Below are 18113 nucleotides of genomic sequence, written 5' to 3' on the forward strand. Positions count from 1 at the left end.
GCGCGGGAAGTTTACTAAAAACGAATCTCAATAGTCGAATTAACGCGTTATCAACGGAAGAAGCATTTCGATTTATAATAATATATATAATATTTCTAACACGATGCAGGTTCAAAGAAACGAACACGTTCAGGATCGAAGGACGTGCTACGAGCATCGTTTCAACAAGATGCAAGAGCCCTACATTTCTTTGATTCTCATTGAAAGGGATCAGATATCTCTAAAAAAACGCTGCAAGAGCTGACACCGGGATAGATACAGAGCATAAGATAGAGCGGGATTACAACCATGCGCTACTCACAGCTGCCATTCAAAAAGTTGTTTCCTGCCCTTATGAATATGTATAGTACACGAACCAATCACTTATAATTATAGTTGTCACTATCGAGAAGGAATAATCTTTTTACTCACGTGAGACGTGTCTGAAACTGTGGTGTCTTGCGTTCTATAAATACCAATGGGAATTTCGCAAGTAGTCGAACACAGCTTTTGATATAATCTACCATAGGTTCTGATCCACATGTCGTCCTTCGTAATTCTCATCTGTAATTAACCGGATAATGAAGCAATTTGAGGGGGTGGAGTTTCTTTCTCCCTTGGAAATTTAGATGTATTAGTTAATTACAGTTTGGGATGTACGAGTAATTAGATTAAGTTGGAAAACGTGTCTAATTAGGGGCGTAGTTGTGGTTAATTGGAAGTGGAATTATCGCAAAATATGTACATGTAGTGTAAAGTAATTGAGTTGGAAGTGTCGTTAATAGAGTTAAAAGTGCTGTTTTTTTAGCTCGATCGATGAAACCATCAATTAAGACGACGAGGTCAACCATTCTTTCGTATCTCTTTCATTTTCCAAACTTTTCGAGTAAGTTTTTACTCGGATAATAATTAAACCTCAATCATTTTTGTCTTGAAAAAATGTGCAATATAGAAATTGGTTGGTCTAAATATAGCGCAGATTTTTTTTAAGATGTTCGTTCAAAATATGACTTTGCGGTATATGCGTAATTTTCATTTTTCAATTATTAGGCTATTATTATTGTATAGAAAAAAATAATAAATATTTGTAAACAAATAGATTCTCATTTATTTCCTATTTTTTATACATATATATATGACGTTATGTATGTAAAGTATACTCGATTGTGAATTTTCAACGTGAGCGGATACTTTTGCGATGAACTTGATTGAGAAACAAGGAAGGATGTGAAAGAATATTTTCGAATCCTTACCGATGTCAAAAATCCAGAGCCTGGCGCTTGATCCACACCCAACAGCAATCTCACGAACGTTATCATATAATCTTTAACAAATGCTTGATAAAGAAGTGTATCCAACATAGAAGCACTGAAGACACTGCCAGCCGCAAAAGGCAATCGAAACATGTAAGATATGTGCGAGCCTCTTTCCTTTTCCCTCTGTTAAAACAATTAAAATGATTCGAAATATACTCCTAATTACAGTTAAAAATTTGATTAATATTTATACTACACAGAAAATTATTTCACCTTTGAGAATTCAATTTTTTTTTTATTATGGGAAAGTGTTAGAGAAACATATTTCTTTCTGATGTGTTTGCAAAAAATGCATAATGCATTAAAGTTTAAGACGAGCTTTACCATTTAATTCATTAACAATTTGTCAAAGGATGAAAGGATTAAAGTGAGATAAAATAAGATGTTCTGACGTTTTCAAGAACAAAATTATTTTAACCCTTACAATATACTAAGATGCAAGCAAATTTATTTCATAACATGATACTATCATCGTTAACTCCAGATATTGAAGAGGTTTCCAAGTTGATTGCTTTTCTACGATAGAAGATATGTTCACTCGTCTCGTGTTTGTAATGTAATAAAATTTCCTTTATACGGATAAGGTAACTAAGTAAAGGTCAAGTATACGTGCTTATAAACACTAAAGGCAAGTAGCGTTGTAAGGAAATACGAGATAATCTAAGATAACAAATTTTACGTATTACCAAGCCTCATTGGAGATTAGTTACTTAATTAAGAAATCGCTGTAATAGGTTACTTACTAATAAAGTAGAGTAAACTTGAATACATGGTAAACTTGAATGCAAATTGTTACTTCTATATTTAACGTTAAACTAATTTTATTACTTCCTTCTTTATTTAATGATATTTGAATTTTTCACGCGATATACAAATAAGCATAAATTATTGTTTAATTTAATAATCAGTGGATTAATTATTATTGAAAGATCAAAGTCTGCTATTAATTACGAATTGCTCGAGCGCTTCTAAAAATTATCATTTAGAACAATAGGGAGAAATACCTTTTCCATTTTACTGAGATGAAGAGCGTACTTGTCGTGTGCCCTGAATTGCATGAAACGCATATTACTCGATTGTGAGAGCTCCGTTATGCTTTTTATGCTAGGAAAGAATCTGCAAATTCACGAATAATGCTTTCAGTAAATATATTTGCATATATATATATATTCGTCACATAATGTAATTGTAAAGGAATTAAATTGAAATCAAAATGAGACAAAAATAGTATAAACTTGGAACTTATTCAAAATAATATACTAAAATATCAAGTATAAATACTAGGTTTAAATATATTTATATATTTATCGAGTAATATAAAATAGTATGTGTATTAATCGAACATCGTCGACATTTTACACGTAATTTTCATGGTTTAGTATAATAGTTATTTGTGAAAAATTTCCAAACGCTTACTTAAACATCGTCTGAACCGCGACGATGGTATTGCAGTCAGCCAAAGTGTCTTCTTCTGCGGAATTACTAAGTTCCTTGTTTACGACGACGACGTTTTCCGCTAGAGTGATACCAGCGCGAAGAAGATCGTCCAAACAATCGATGGTACCTCGCATCCAGTACACCAAAGGAAAGTAAGACACCGCATCGAGGAAAGCAATTTCCGGTGTCCGTTCCAGCAGAAGAATGATCGGGTTCAGCGAAGTTTTGGACCTAACACAGACCATTGATTAGCATCATGCAATTTTTCTACACTCAAATATTCTTTTATTCCGAAATTTAATTTCCAGTAAGGATAAATTAGTATAGTTTCAAAGTATAGACATTTTGTAAAGTAGAGACTTTTGAACGATAGTACAAAGTATACACTATAGATAAATTGCATATATTATTTTTTGAGGATACCTAAAATGAGCCCTTAAAGGAATTATGAAGTTATAGATCCCATTACTAGCGTAATCAGCTGCCAAGATTATGGTCTTATTCTGCCAATTGTACTCTTTCGCGTTTCTGTAGCTACAATGTTGGCACACCTAACAACCAAGAACATTTGCAATTATAATTTGAGATCAGCATTCACTTTGCAAGTCTATCAAATATTCACCTGTGCAAGCTGAAGACAACAGAGTGGTTTCTTTTCTTTCAGCAAATAACATAAAGTTGGCGAGACCCCTATGAAGGGTGAAACAGGTGGAAATCCTTTAACGATCCTATAATCACATCGACGTTGTATTAAATTGTTGTATAATTCATACACAGTATGCATTGCATTTGACTTTGTAAGCAGATGGGAGCTTTCGAATGCATGAAAAGACATTTTGTACTTTCTGTTTGGAATCTTTTGTCACATTGAAATATAAAGCACGAAGAACACTTGCTGCCTGATATTTATAATCGAAATCATTTTTTTACATATGTTAAAAACTATACAATTTTTAATATATAATATACATTTTTTCTCTAATAATATGATAAACAAATTGTAATTGATTAACATCTATAAGAATATTCTTTTAATGCTCTCTTCAATTGTTCTATTTTTAAATAATATTTAAACTATTTTCGACACGAATTATTATAAACTGAAATGAAGAAAATGTATTTTTACACGATTCGCAGGTTTCATGTGCAACGTGTATCGTACTAATTATATCGACACAGTGATAAAATGTGATGTTATACCGTTGACGTGTACAACGTGACAAGCATGTGCGAATGTGTAAAATGATCAAAATATTAAAAATGTGTACAATTTTTAAATAAAATAAGGGTATCGAAGCAAGAGTTGTATACCGAGTATCGAGCTATTTTCGAAATCTGATTCTTCAAATTATTTGAAAACAAAGAACTGCATCATTTTCAATTTAAATGTCAAGTTATTTAAATTACAAGACTGTCAGATAAGATTTTCGCGTGTGATCTACATACATACATGCATTATGCAGAAACTAATATTTTCCATCATTCTGCTATTTTTGTTGCATCTATTTCACATAAAATCATTCTCAGTTATTTATAGATAAAACTAATACGTGTTAGTGTATCAAAATATTTCTTATTATTGTCTATAAATATGAAACGGTATGAAAATCATTTTATCTCGAACTATTTATATACACATTTAGTTATCGTATGATTTTTTGAAATTTCAATAAACACGTCTACAACTTTATACGCAACAGATATATAAAATCTGACTACATTATATAAGGATCAATTAATGATAATATCGCGAGGAGAAAAAAATTTTTAAAATAGGTAAATCAATCATGCCACCCTTACAACTCACGTTTAAATAATATGTGCGTGACTAAAGAAGTCATGTGGAATAACATCTTAATGCGTTTAGAGCTATCTAACGAACGATTTGCATATGAAAAATACCGAGTAATACACGTTCTATAATATTTATGCTTATACTAAGCAAATACTAGCTCATAGTGACCAAAGTGGTAAATGAAAATTAAAATTATGAGTATGAACAATCATATTTATGCCTGGGATAAGCATAAAGCATCACGGTTGTTCGTACATATTCGAGTGGAATGTATAAATTGTCAAAGTTTAAATGGAAAATACGCTTGGTATCTCTACATTATTCGTTTCTATGGGAATTTCATCCATTCAGGTCAGTACAACTTTAAAGGATGCATCGTAACAATTTCGTGACTGTTACGCGTTACCCTTCTTTTATTTTTATTCGTTTCCTTTTTTATTTTAATTGCGTTACGTATCCTGGCAATTTTAAACATAGTAAAAAATTTCTTTTTAATAAAAAGTATCGTCAAAAACTGCAATTTCAATAATTCCTACGGAAGCTGTTCGAAGCAGTGTTGCGAATTACAATTATTTATCTAATAAATTCACTTCGTGCTACACGAATACCTTGAAAACCGATCAATCCGACCTGATGGAAAGTTCATTTCGGCTACGTGCAACATTTTCGTAACTTCATTCACCTTGCAATGCCGCGTGTTTCGTATCAGAATAACTTCAATTTCAGAGCTCGTTCCATTGCAAACGATTCAACGAGCCGTATTAAACAGCGAACCTCGATGCACGATGTAGATGACTAAAGTTTGCTCGAATCAGTTAATAAATTCCGAAGCTGCGTATCTACCGCGACCTCTTTATCAACTTCCTTCGCCCATTTTCTTCGCGTGTGTCTCGCGATCACGCGCCACAACTTCCGCTGAAATATGCATGCTGCGGAAAGTGTCTGGCTAATCAATCTTTTAAGAGCATGAACTAATTCACGCTTCCCTTTTCTCCATACATAATATTATGATAGGTAATAAGCGAGGGAACGTTTCGAAATAAAAACAGTTTTTTTCTATTAATAACGTGACCAAGGCAAAGTATTAATTAAGAAGGAAGAAGAAAAAAGAAAAGAAACAGAGGATTTTATAATCCTTAGGAGCAAGATAAAGCGTTGATTTCAATTACCAAAATATTACACACGTATACACGAAACTCTTTATAAAGGAAAAATCTATTTCACAGAAGATTATTGCCAATTTTATATTTAAACTGACGTAATTCTTGATTGGACTATTCTTTTCTCTTAAATTTGTAAATCTAAATTAAATTTGGAGAACAGTCATTTTATAGGAATCAACTGTAACTTTGATCGTTACTTTGCAATAGAAACGAAACATATCGAAACGATTCGACGTTTTCGTTCTGAACGTTCCCTCGACGCGACGCGACGAGACGCGAGGATAGTTTGTACGAAAGCATAAAAACGTGAACTCACCCTTTGAAACTGCTGGGCAAAGGTCGTGCGTGGAGACGGCAGTGCATAAAGACGATGCAAGAAGGAAGACATCGAAAACATCCATGAGGACATATAGGGTGTCAGGCAGGACAGCATCGAGCAGCGATTCAATACCATCGACGGTCGATTAGTGTGGCACAGGCATCGAGAGACATTCATACAGGACAGACCGACCATCAACGTAAACTTGCGTTTAATTGTATTTTAGGATGTTGAATGACAGGTTTCGCGTGACAACGATCTCTCGTGCTCCAAAACTTTTACCTTATTCGCCCTGTCTGTCTCTTGTCACCATGACATTCGAACTTTTCAGATCGCTCGACGTTACACGTTTCGAGATGGAAATTTCGTCGTCGTCGTCGTCGTTGTTGTCGTTCGAAATCAAAATTTTTTTCAATTCGAGCAAATTTGTTATGTATTGTATCGAATGGAAACTTTATTCCGAAAGTGTTTGCACGGATGTGACGAATGTGTGGACAAGTGTCGGATGGTAAATACTGGATGGCAAGAAGACAAAATATAGATTTTGTATCTTTGAAAATAAAGACTGCAAGGAAGAACACGACGAGTTACATCTCTTCTGTTTCACGAGGAAGCAATTTTAAAATTGAAAGATTCTCGCTCTATTTGATTTCGACAAATCCCCTTTTCACACCCCCTTTCAAATTTTCACAATATTGCTCGTCGTAATATCGAAGCATCGAAATATCTGTTCGTTTTAATAACTATACCTTAGCTTTCCACGAAACTTTGTCGATTTATCAACTATTTGAAAATAATTACATTTTCGAAACTGACAGATTATTTCCATCGTGTCACGTTAAAAATTTCCCGTTTAATCATAAATTCCTATTAAAAGGAAAAGATAAAAAAAGGACGTACTCGTCGTGTTTTCCCCTGTGATCTTCGAACGCTACTAAATCATCGTAAGACAGGAAATTGATAGGGTTACGTTATGGGTACGTTACGTCGAATAGGCGATCAGAGGAAATAACATCTAGGGGTGCAGAAACAAGATGAGCATGGTGCATAGTTTCTGCAGCGTAACTGCTAAACGTTGTTTCCTATAATAGATAGTAACTCTGATAAGATAGTACAGATTTTCGTTTACTTGATTAACCCTTCACGACAGACGATTCGTCTCAGAAATGTTTCAACGTTTACTTCATTACCACAATTTAATGGAGAATATTACGAGTTTCTATATTTAAACGTCTTTAATTGTAAAATGTTTCACCAAAGAAATCTATATATCACTGAATAAAATCGAATCGCGTTAATTTATATTATCTTACAAATTAATAAATAAATATACTGTACGTCTGTAATAATGGTAAAACATATGGACGTCTGTAATTGAACGATCGTGCGTAAACGAGATATCAAAAATGAATATTCTATCGACTGTACGATCCTACAGTGTATCTTCATTGCGTTGCAAAGAAAATACCGGCAATATTCTCATATATATAACGCTAAATAATAATCTAAATAGTTTGACGTAGTATAGTGCAAAATCTAATATTTCAAGTAGCCAGTATGTTCTTCCTAAAGACTAATATCCAGACGTATAATGTACAATATTCAGAATATAAAAACAATGACAAACAAGGTACATTCATCCGGTATATGTATAAATATATAAACAAATATAAGTATATATTCATATACCAATATATAGTACATATGGTAGTAATATGTAGTATATAGATATGCATATGTGTATATGTAGAAAAAATTTATACACAAAATACGTTCGATGCACAAGAGACTGTGCCATGCAAGTGCCCGAGATAGTGCATGATCGTTTCACTCGTAAAGGATTTCACGATCGTGCTTTAGTACATAGATCAAAAGGATTTGTCAAAGAGAGGAAACCAGCTTTCTCATCTATCTAATAAACGTATCTATAAATTTGTAACGAGCGCTAATCTTTGACCGTCAGTTTCCTCATGTTCATATTAGATGTGCTAGGAAACCTTGTACCTTCGATCCTTCCAACCTTGGACTTAAGAAAGAAATGAAATGAATTGCGATCAGGAGTCGATCATACTCACGCTATTTTCTCGCTGGGCGATCTCCAAGGTACGTCGTCGTCCATTTCGTCCTCAGACTCGTCACCTTCGTGGTCCAAAGACTCTTGACCGGGAAGATGCAAGGTTGAGCTCGTTAACATGTCCGGTACTGGTAAAATGCTCGGTCTTCTACTTCCTGCAACGTTTTGATGTACTTTCTTTTATAGGAATTCACATGTTATAGAATTTTATGTATTTTACATTTTATTTTTATTTTGTACAACTACGTTTGGATGATTATTCTGACTCTTACTAATATTTTCAAATAGAAATACATGATACTTATAGTGATATAATTAGTTGAATTTACGAGCAAGCAGTTTCTTATTTATACTTTGCCACTATATGTTTCAGTGGAAATTAAACGTTGATTGGCAGCGATTAAAAGAAGAATCACCATCTTTCCATTTTAAACATTATTTATCAAATACATGTTATAATAAATGATTTATTGCACTAGTACTCTGGACATCAAATAGCGATCGCTTAAGAATGTATTATTTAACATACATCATGCGTTTCCTTCAAAAATTGCAAAATTCTTCTCCTGTACTTATAATGGTTGACTTATACTACTTCCATATTTCCATATCTGTCTTTGTACGTGAATTTACAGATTTTAACTAAGCATGCGGAATAATATTGATTTAATTATTAATTTACCTCTTCTTTGTGTGAGAATTTCGGGACTCAGCAGATTGGGATTAGGATCTAAGGATCGTGGAACGTCCAAATGATTTCCGGTTATCGGTGTCTGCGGCGAAGATCCTCCATCTTTCAAACACTGTCGCGAATCTCCAAATCCTCCTGGGTCTAAATAGGTTGCTATAAAATTAGAGGTCTGTTATTAATAATTATTTACACACGTCTCCTAAAAATATGAAAAAGTTTCTAATGAAAATAGAAATACAGTCCGTTCATCATGACTGATAAAAGGAGGAGTATAAAAAAATATCCTCTAAAACACTTCATGAAGAAATATTAGTTTATGTGTAAATTAAAGAATTGTCGAAACTGTGTACTGTTGTTCACTTATTTTCAATAGTTTACATTTTCTGTGTATATTTTATTCTTTTATCGCCAATTAATTACGATACGTTTCTTTTAATATCTTTTTCTCCTTAATATCTGTTCAATTTGATAAGTGATGTTGAAAAATAAATTAAGATGCTATATATCTTCAGTTAGAATTTTTCTACGTATCTAGTAATTATATCATAATGCAAAGTAATAGTGGTAATTTTTTTATTTTGATCGGAGATTATTATTTGCAAGCTGAACACTTCGCTTTTGTAACTTTCAACGCTGTTTTGTGGTATGTATGTTTATGGAGTCCATTTATTAGTGATTAAAATAATGCGAACGTTTTGAATTGAAGAAAAGAAAAGAAAGCAGGAAATCGTTCGTCTATATTTTAATCACATAGAAGATTTTATTATTATTTAATGTTAAGCATTTAAAATATTTTTGTATTTTAATATCCACCATAGTTTGAAATAAAGGAATTACATAAAATGTGTCGGTGTTGTTAATTCGAGTCAGATTATATTCGGAGTAAAAACTCTTATACATAAATTTCAATTCTATGCATGCGTATTTTTTTATATAGTAACATGCATCTACAAGTCACGAGAGAAAAGAACATTTACATAATGCAAAAACATTGCATTAAGTTATAAAGCCATGCCACTAAGCTTAGATGTTTATTTGTTATTCTTATCAACGATATAATTTAAACGGTTAGTACAAGCAAACTGAGTTAAGAAAATAAAAATATCTTTAGATAGAACAAGGAAATATTTATTTAAAAGGAAGAATTTAATTTAGCAATTAATTCTGTAAAGTAGTTATTTATAATTTCATACATATTAACTTTCTATCTGCTTTTATACGTTCCAATCTACTGCATGCAGAACTGTAAATTAGTTACACTGCGACAGAAATGGTAATTAATGAGAGAGATCAGTACCAACATAATTAACATATTAAAGTCTAATGCAGCATAAATTCATAACATTTGCGTTTAATATATGTATTATTCATTTGGTACGTATGAAACCCTGATCAATCTTACATTATTATACTACGTCGATCGATTTATCGTTCTGTTGAAATTTATACGACATATCTTTTCATAAATCTTTTTTATAAATGATACGAAGAATATAACTGTACCAATTATTCTAACTATGCAAGTATAAAAAAAACGGCACCATATTTCTCTAAAAAGTATCCACCGTAAAATACATTTAACGAATGTCTGTCTCTAAAACGCAAATATATCACCCACAGAAAATTTGATAACATTAATTTATCAAGTATAATGTATCAAGATCTGTTATATAGTAACGTTATGGTATAAAATATATCATTGTAAGTGGAGCTGTATGAAATGATAAAGTTATAAATTTGTGATAACTGTTAAGTACATTTTTCCACAGAATTAAATGATAATGTGTTCGAAGCTTCTTACAGTTAATTCCATAACTAATTTTTATTCAATAAATATTCCCTAAATCTAATACTTTCTCAAACTATATCTATCTAAGTTATATTAAACTATATTCTTTGACAAATTAATTATTTATAAATCCCAATATGCAGAGGCATCGTTAGAATCAAATCCACTGTATCATTCTTCATTATTTCTACCGCATAACGCGAAATAAATGAAACATTACCATTTGCCATTAATATCATAGATACTCTTCTCATCTTTCTCACAACGATAATTCATTAATAATCGTACTAACTTCATCCTGCCCTTCGAGCTTTCTTCCGATAACGTATAAAAATGCCCAAATATCCTTGCGTAAGATTAAATTGTCCACCGATATAAAACGGATACATCAAAGTACAGCTATAAATCGTATCGCCAAAATCAGATGAAAAAGACGAAAGGAACAACAACGAGAACCAATACCAAAAAGAGAGTAAGATAAAAGAAAAGAAGATAAGGGCAAGCGCATGCGACACTCACGGTGGACATTGGATGCGAGTATGTTGTGGTGTTCGAGTGGTGTGGGCGTGCTAGGGAGGACCTGCAAAATAACCTGTGGGGCCCTGTGTGCCTGTGTACCGTGTACGTTCTGTCCACGGGGCCCCGTGCAGGTCGTCTCCTGTCTGCAGCAAGCTGTTTCGTTCAGCGCATTGTTACAACTGTTGGAATAACGATGGTGCTCGTTGGCACCGGGCTTGTTTGCAGTACCGTTCCCATCACCACCGGCGATCGTGCAGCTGGTAGAGATCGTCGTCGTCGTAGTCGTTGTAGTGCCTGCCCCTGTGCCAGAATTCATCGTGGTAGTGGTGTTGTTCGTTGTTGTGTTGCTGGCCGAATTACTGTTCGTGTTTCCGGTCCCATCGGTCTTCGTCTCCACGACCACTTGCGTACCCTCCGCCACGGTTCCAGTTTGGTTGTTCGCCACCACGAACGCCGAATTCTCCTCCTTTGTAATGCTCATGTAGTAACAGGTGTCCGTTTTCTTCATTATGTGTCGCGGACCTTGCGATACATTGAAACGAGTTAGATAATTTTTGAGAATCTCGATCGATGGTAGATTTTGATAGTTAAGAAATTAAATAAAAGATTGTATACGTTTTTGGGGAAAAATACGTCTTTCATTGTGATATGTTGGGGCTAGTTGTTATTTACTTGGTTTTTGATTTTGAGTATGAGAATACGTATAAGAGCGAGAATATAAATTATACGATATTCGAAAGTTACCAGGATTTAAAAGGATGGTATCTTCGTAAAATTCCGGAAGTTCCGCTGGGCGGACCGCGACTAATGCCACCCCGTATTTCCGATGACTGTGAAAGGACGCGTAAGTGAAGGATTTACCCTCGTACTCGCCGAAAAATCGAGAATCTCCGAGAATAATGTGATAAATCTCGTTTCCCGAACATTTACCGTACAGCCTGTGCCACTCTTCTTGCGATTGCTGTCCCTCTCTAAAAAATCAGGGACAGACGGATCATTTTCTTCCAATAAATTTTAGTTAATGACTTACCACGACAAAACACTATTTGATTGATTTCTGTGTAATTCTTTCGATGGAAAAATTCGCTTTTATACTTACTGTCCTCTGGAAGTGTGCAGTAGAAGAGTAACCAAGGTCGAAGCACCAGGGCACGTGCAATTATTCGCCAAAAGGGCGTACTTGAATTCGTCTTCGCACACCACGTGTTCCGCGAACTTCACGTGAAGTTTGTTCTCCGGACGGAAGATTTGTACGTACTGAGGAACGTTTGGTGCAAAATCCTTCACTGCCCACGACCTGTTGCCGATCAGCCAAATATCCATAAGACATTTTTCTTTATTCTCAGTCAACGGGAAAAGTTATTGTATATTATATGACATGCTATCCACATATTCTTCGTGCGTATAAAATTGTTAAAAATTAATCGTTCGATAAGTTAACAATTTATCAATGTTTCACGTACGATTTTTCTTTTGTCTTTTCAATTCTTCAAACGGAACTGACCTGAGTATCGTGTGCTCGTCAGCAGCGGTTTTGTCAGCGTAATTTCTTGCAGCAAGAACGAAGCAGGCTTCGGCCTCGTTCATTCTCGCCCTGGTAAGATCACTATCTTTCAAACACGATCCTTGAATATAGATTACCCTTTGCGCCCAAATGGGCACTTGTAGAATCATTCTCATCGTGGTATCCAGTTCCATAGGTGACAATAATACAACGTAGTAGTCCTAATAATAATTAAATTCATGAAACTTTTGTCAAGAATATACCGAAACTCTAATTATGTTATAATTATGCACGAAGTGTCGATATTGTTAAGATGTTCATTTAAATTTTACTTTAATTACTTTAATGATAAAATGGAATTTGTAAATTTAAAAGCGTACTATGTCAGTAGAACAGAGGAAAATGGAGAAGAAAATCGAGAAGGGAATTAAATTGGCCAAGAGTAATTACACGATCGAATTTCTCACCTGTAGAAGGGGATGGGCGTAAAATTCATTTAGAAAATCCATGATGGTGTCGGCTTGCAGCGTTGTACTACATACCACCACGTGTTTCTCGCTTTGCGCTCTGTGCGAGGAATACGAGCCACCTAGTTTTTGTCTTTCCATCCACGTGAAAGCCAACTGCTCAAACTGTTAGAGAAATTTCGGATGTCACTACACACCTACTTGCCATTTATTAACTGACTGACTATGATTATTGTAGAATAATCGTATTCCCTATTTTTTCGAGTAAAATGCAAGGACAACTTTTATCGCGATAAAAAGTAAATTTCGAAGGTACTTTTAGAGTTGCAGAATGTAGCAAATTATTAGGTCGTCCGAGAAGTTTCTTTCGTTTTATAAAGAAATAATGGATGCGCTACATTTTTCGTTTTATATTATTTTATCGAATTACGTACGATCCATTTTGTGCTGATGCTGATGGAAGATACGCCGTTGTAAAAGACGTGTCTGTAAAGGAAAGACACTTTTCGGACAACCTAATATATTGACAAATTTCTAGAGTTTTCACTGAAAGAGAGATTTTATGAATCTTAAATTCCAACAATTTAAAAAATTGCTATACTTATTTTTTCTTTGCATGCTTTTGTCACTTTAGTAAAACATCTCTAATTTTCATTGCAAATCGTTAAATATAATTTTATCGAAAAGTTGTATTTCCCAAAGAAATATTTTTATTTCAAAATAAATGTCAAATAAAACAATATCATCGTTCGAAGAATTATCGTAATTTTATAATTACGTCGTAAAAATTATTTGACATCGATATAACAGATTGAAAAATATCGATTAAAATAATAACACTACATTACGAAAATTATATTAAGTCACTAAATTCTGTCAATTTTAATTCATTATGTAGATGTATCTGTATCCTAAGGATTCCTTTTATCAGAATATTCGCATATTATACGTCATCGACAGTCCTGACGGCTGAATCGCACGTTTATCGCTGTCATCGCAATCTGTGCCATCAACCGATAGCTAGCCTTTGATATCTCCTACTGTCATTAGTCAATGATTTCGGTCAACAAGTAGGATAGGGAATTTAGGTTAGCTTCCGCCACCATAAAGGATTTAATTAAACGTTTGTTACCGACCAGCATTAATTAGATTACATGCTACACATCGAAATTTTATGAATCCTTTCATAAACACACAAAGGGCTGGCAATGAGTTTTGTATGCGACGCTATTTACTTGTATATCGTAGATTAATTACTGTAGCGAAGTCATTTATGACGATAACTAGCTGTAACTTTCATTTACAATTACATTCACAGTTATAGAAGCAGTATACGTATTATGCATCGCTGACTTTATATCATTGCAACCATTCGCAGAGCTTCAAACAACATTCTATATTAACGGTTATTAGCTATTTGCTTATTCAATCATTAATTAACGTGACGATTGATGACACAACTGTGGAGAGAGATTACTTTTTACTTTTAGTGTTTTAATTTGGTTCGGTTTAGTTGAGTTTAGTTAAATTTAGTTTAGTCAAGATACAAGTACTTATTCGCTCGTTTTATTATACCGTAGCACACTCGTAAAAAGGATTACGTGTACTTGAACTCGAGAGATGTGTCGATATCGCGCTTTAGTTTAAATTTGAATTCCAAACTGGGCTTATTAAATATAGATTATGTATAATAATTCAATGTCGTGTCACTTGACACGATGACGCAGCGGTGAATAGCGTACTTATGAAATCTAGAAAAATTGTGCTTCAGCAAATTTAAAGAGATCATTCAATCGATGCAATTTAGCCCTTTGTTTTCTGTATTTTAAGTCGCGAACATCACCATTCTGTTGTATAAAATATAGAATACAAATTAGAGTTAAATATCCTCAAAATTAATTAACTTGATATCAGAAATATAAGAAGATTAATTAAGAAAATTAAGTAATTCGGCATAAAGTTAATTCACAATTTTTATAGTCGACTATAACGCAATGATATCCATTAAGAATAAAATAAAATTCAAACAATTAAGAGATGGAGTTTCATATTACGTATCGAATCTCACAACATTAAGTTTCTGATATCTCAATTGCTGTATAGGAATTTGTGGCCATTAAGTTCAAGTAATTTCCCGACCATTAAGTTCTTGGATATAAAAGTCTCACGCCATCACTTGCCTTTCGATTTTCGTCGGACGATGATCGGGGGAAAATCGATAGCGCTTCTACGATCGTCAGCAAACGAACGCGTCGCATCGTTTCTGTCGTAACATTCGTCGTTAAAAGGGAAATAAAGTTTCATGTGACTGGTTACTCTCCGGACGATAAATATCGCTACAATAGCAGAAAGTAATAGTCGAACACTTCCTGTCTTTGTGACGTTTCGTACAGCGGAAAATTGTGTCAATTGTCGTAAAAACGTTTCGCACGAATGCAAAATTAAACTGGATAATTTAAAGCAGTTATCACGTATAACACGAGACATTAATATGAAATTCAGCTATTAATATATATATATATTATTGTATTATTATACTATTATTATATATATTATAATAATATTATTGTCCTATCGGTTTCCTCACAGTTAATTAAGAAATAGACGAACTATAATAGACAAAACTATGATTCGTAAAACATAACACATACCTGAGTAGGTAGAACTATGAGAGCAACGCAGATCATGATGACCATGTAAAGCTGCGAGGGCCAAATGTCAGGTACAAAATCCCCGTAGCCGACCGTAGAAAACGTGACTACAACGTAATATGTGCTTTGAAACAGATTCAGATGCCTGTGCCCCGCTCTCTGGAAGTGTTGAATCCCACATACGCTGAAACAGGTAAATTAAAACACGCGTTTTACGAATCACGAGATCACAGACTTCAAGTCATTTTCATTCAAGTCACCGTGTGTGTTTCAGAGACAATTGTCGAAGTGATCGCCACTTCTAAGAAAGCATAAAAGATATAACTTAGAAAAAACGAAGCTGGCACCCCGCTGGGGGTAGCCACCCACATGCTATATTTATTTTTATTTTATTTTTTTTTTCACTAATAAGATATAACACTTTACCAAATGTCCATAAGGACAAATTGTAAAAAACCAAAATAAAATAAAATAAAAAAATAAACTTCTAAGAAAATTCTACATTTGGTCTTCGGTTTTCTCAAGCGCTAAGGTCTTCGATAGCGCATAGACAGAAGAATGCGTCGATGACAGACCATAAGCGGTACACGTGCGACGTTGGTTTTCGGCGGTTCTTTTAGTCTCAGGGTAACATTGCTAGCGTGCGGATCTGGACCAGCTTACGTTGTATTCCACACTTTGTACTTTAATATTCGCAATATACATATATACTTACAATACCTTACAATTTACCCACGCGTTTCTTTAATTCCACATACACCGAGTAACCTTAACAACAATAATTTACGGACTCAAGAATAATTCAAGCCTTACACCGGCCAATGTACGATTCACAGTCGACTGGAACCGATTGTACAATTAGTAGTTCGTATTTCTCGAACATCGAGGGATACCATCGGATGTTCTTTCATCCTCGTGAAAGCAAAAGGATCGTTGAAACGTCGAGGTTAAAAAAACGTTTACCTCGTTTGGTAAAAGCGAACTCTTTCTAACGAAGAACATTTACAAACGACAGCAGTCCGTATTATGCATGCGGCCTCGTTCTCATATCTGTATCGAGTTTATATTTGTGCGAATTGGTCTTTTCTCTTTCTGTTCGTGTTTAACCAACTATTTTTATACTATAACGAGGTGATTGTATAATGAGTCCTTTTTTATTTAGAGATGTATTTCAAATACCTCCTCATGTTTTCATCAAGTGTTTTAAATTAAAATAAATTTAATAGTATCGCGTAAGATGTAATCGCAGGATTTAAAGAAATACTTAAGAATTCATTCAGACAATTGTTTTCAATGTTTCGACGATAAGAGATTTCAGTAGTTTAATCTTCTTTATTTTTAGAACTCTTCCAATATAATATAAGCTTTTTTGATTAGTTTTGTTAACACTTGATAGATCTACTTCCCTCAAAGGAATACCCTTTATCAACGTGCTTGCTTTTTCAGCAAAAAAAGGCGAACAATTTTAAAACGTTGAATTCCTTCGCCTTCGTTGCATTCGCTAACGTTGTAAAATATTCCGTGTAAAAATCATTATCGAATAGAATGGATCAATTTAGCCTTCAACCGATTCAAGGCAATATTCGCCTCATATTATTTATCGAAATTCAAACGAAACATCGAAACAAAATTGCCTGATTCGTGCGTACGAATTTTCACTGCACATTTTGACCCGCGATTTAGTATTCCCATTCGAAAACGCTGCTTGGCGAATCAACCGAAATAAAAAGACAAAAAAAAAAAGAAACAAAGAAACGTTGAATAGCGAGAGAAGAGGAACAATATTGCTTTTTTAATTGGACGACTTTCGTTTCGCGTTCGAATACGTTGATGTGTATCAACAAATATCCAAACTATCCTCACGCTTTCGGACTCGTTCCTCGTTTCAAAACCGCATTGTTTCTCAAAATCGTTTATTACGATTCTAGTTACTCCCACAGTGTGGTTCGATACCGCAGGTAACTTCGCGTCGATCGACATACTTTCAGATTTTATATTGAGATATGATACCTGGTTTCATTTTCCAGAAGATACCTAAAAACTGTTAAGATGATTTAAACTACCGTGGATTCGTGCTCTGACAAACTTCAAACGTATCGTCTGTTGGAACAATAGTTCGTCAGAACAATGAAATATATTAAAAATTTTGCCTGTATATGCATACTTAATGATGTGTGCATTTCGATCTTCTGGTCTCTGAATGCGCGAACTCATACGAGCGTTAAACACGTGAATCCAAAACACATGAATTTTTATGAACGTGGTACGCAGATAGTTGGTCACATGCCGCGTAAATTCGCACCACTCGATTAAACTATAGTTTGATTTTCGCCCGTGTTCCGAAAACTTTTCCATTTTTTAGATAATAACGTTCTGGTACTCAGAAGCTACATTTACAACATAATAGAA

General features: G+C 34.0%; 1 protein-coding gene across 2 annotated transcripts in view; it reads right to left on the bottom strand.

The window, feature by feature from the left end:
- Positions 1 to 18113, bottom strand: part of LOC132911453 (potassium channel subfamily T member 2) — a 203179-nt gene that overhangs the window by 7135 nt on the left and 177931 nt on the right. For both annotated transcript variants that reach the window (XM_060968074.1, XM_060968083.1), the window contains exons 8-21: positions 15705 to 15888; positions 13054 to 13218; positions 12587 to 12807; positions 12182 to 12379; positions 11827 to 12053; positions 11083 to 11604; positions 8766 to 8927; positions 8085 to 8238; positions 3355 to 3460; positions 3156 to 3283; positions 2712 to 2963; positions 2300 to 2411; positions 1233 to 1418; positions 412 to 543 (exon numbers count right to left, since the gene is read on the bottom strand). In XM_060968074.1, coding sequence (XP_060824057.1) covers positions 412 to 543; positions 1233 to 1418; positions 2300 to 2411; positions 2712 to 2963; positions 3156 to 3283; positions 3355 to 3460; positions 8085 to 8238; positions 8766 to 8927; positions 11083 to 11604; positions 11827 to 12053; positions 12182 to 12379; positions 12587 to 12807; positions 13054 to 13218; positions 15705 to 15888 — 2749 coding nt within the window. The remainder of the gene's footprint in view (positions 1 to 411; positions 544 to 1232; positions 1419 to 2299; positions 2412 to 2711; positions 2964 to 3155; positions 3284 to 3354; positions 3461 to 8084; positions 8239 to 8765; positions 8928 to 11082; positions 11605 to 11826; positions 12054 to 12181; positions 12380 to 12586; positions 12808 to 13053; positions 13219 to 15704; positions 15889 to 18113) is intronic.

The sequence above is a fragment of the Bombus pascuorum genome, chromosome 1, assembly GCF_905332965.1.
Source record: "Bombus pascuorum chromosome 1, iyBomPasc1.1, whole genome shotgun sequence".
In the NCBI taxonomy this organism is placed as follows: domain Eukaryota; kingdom Metazoa; phylum Arthropoda; class Insecta; order Hymenoptera; family Apidae; genus Bombus; species Bombus pascuorum.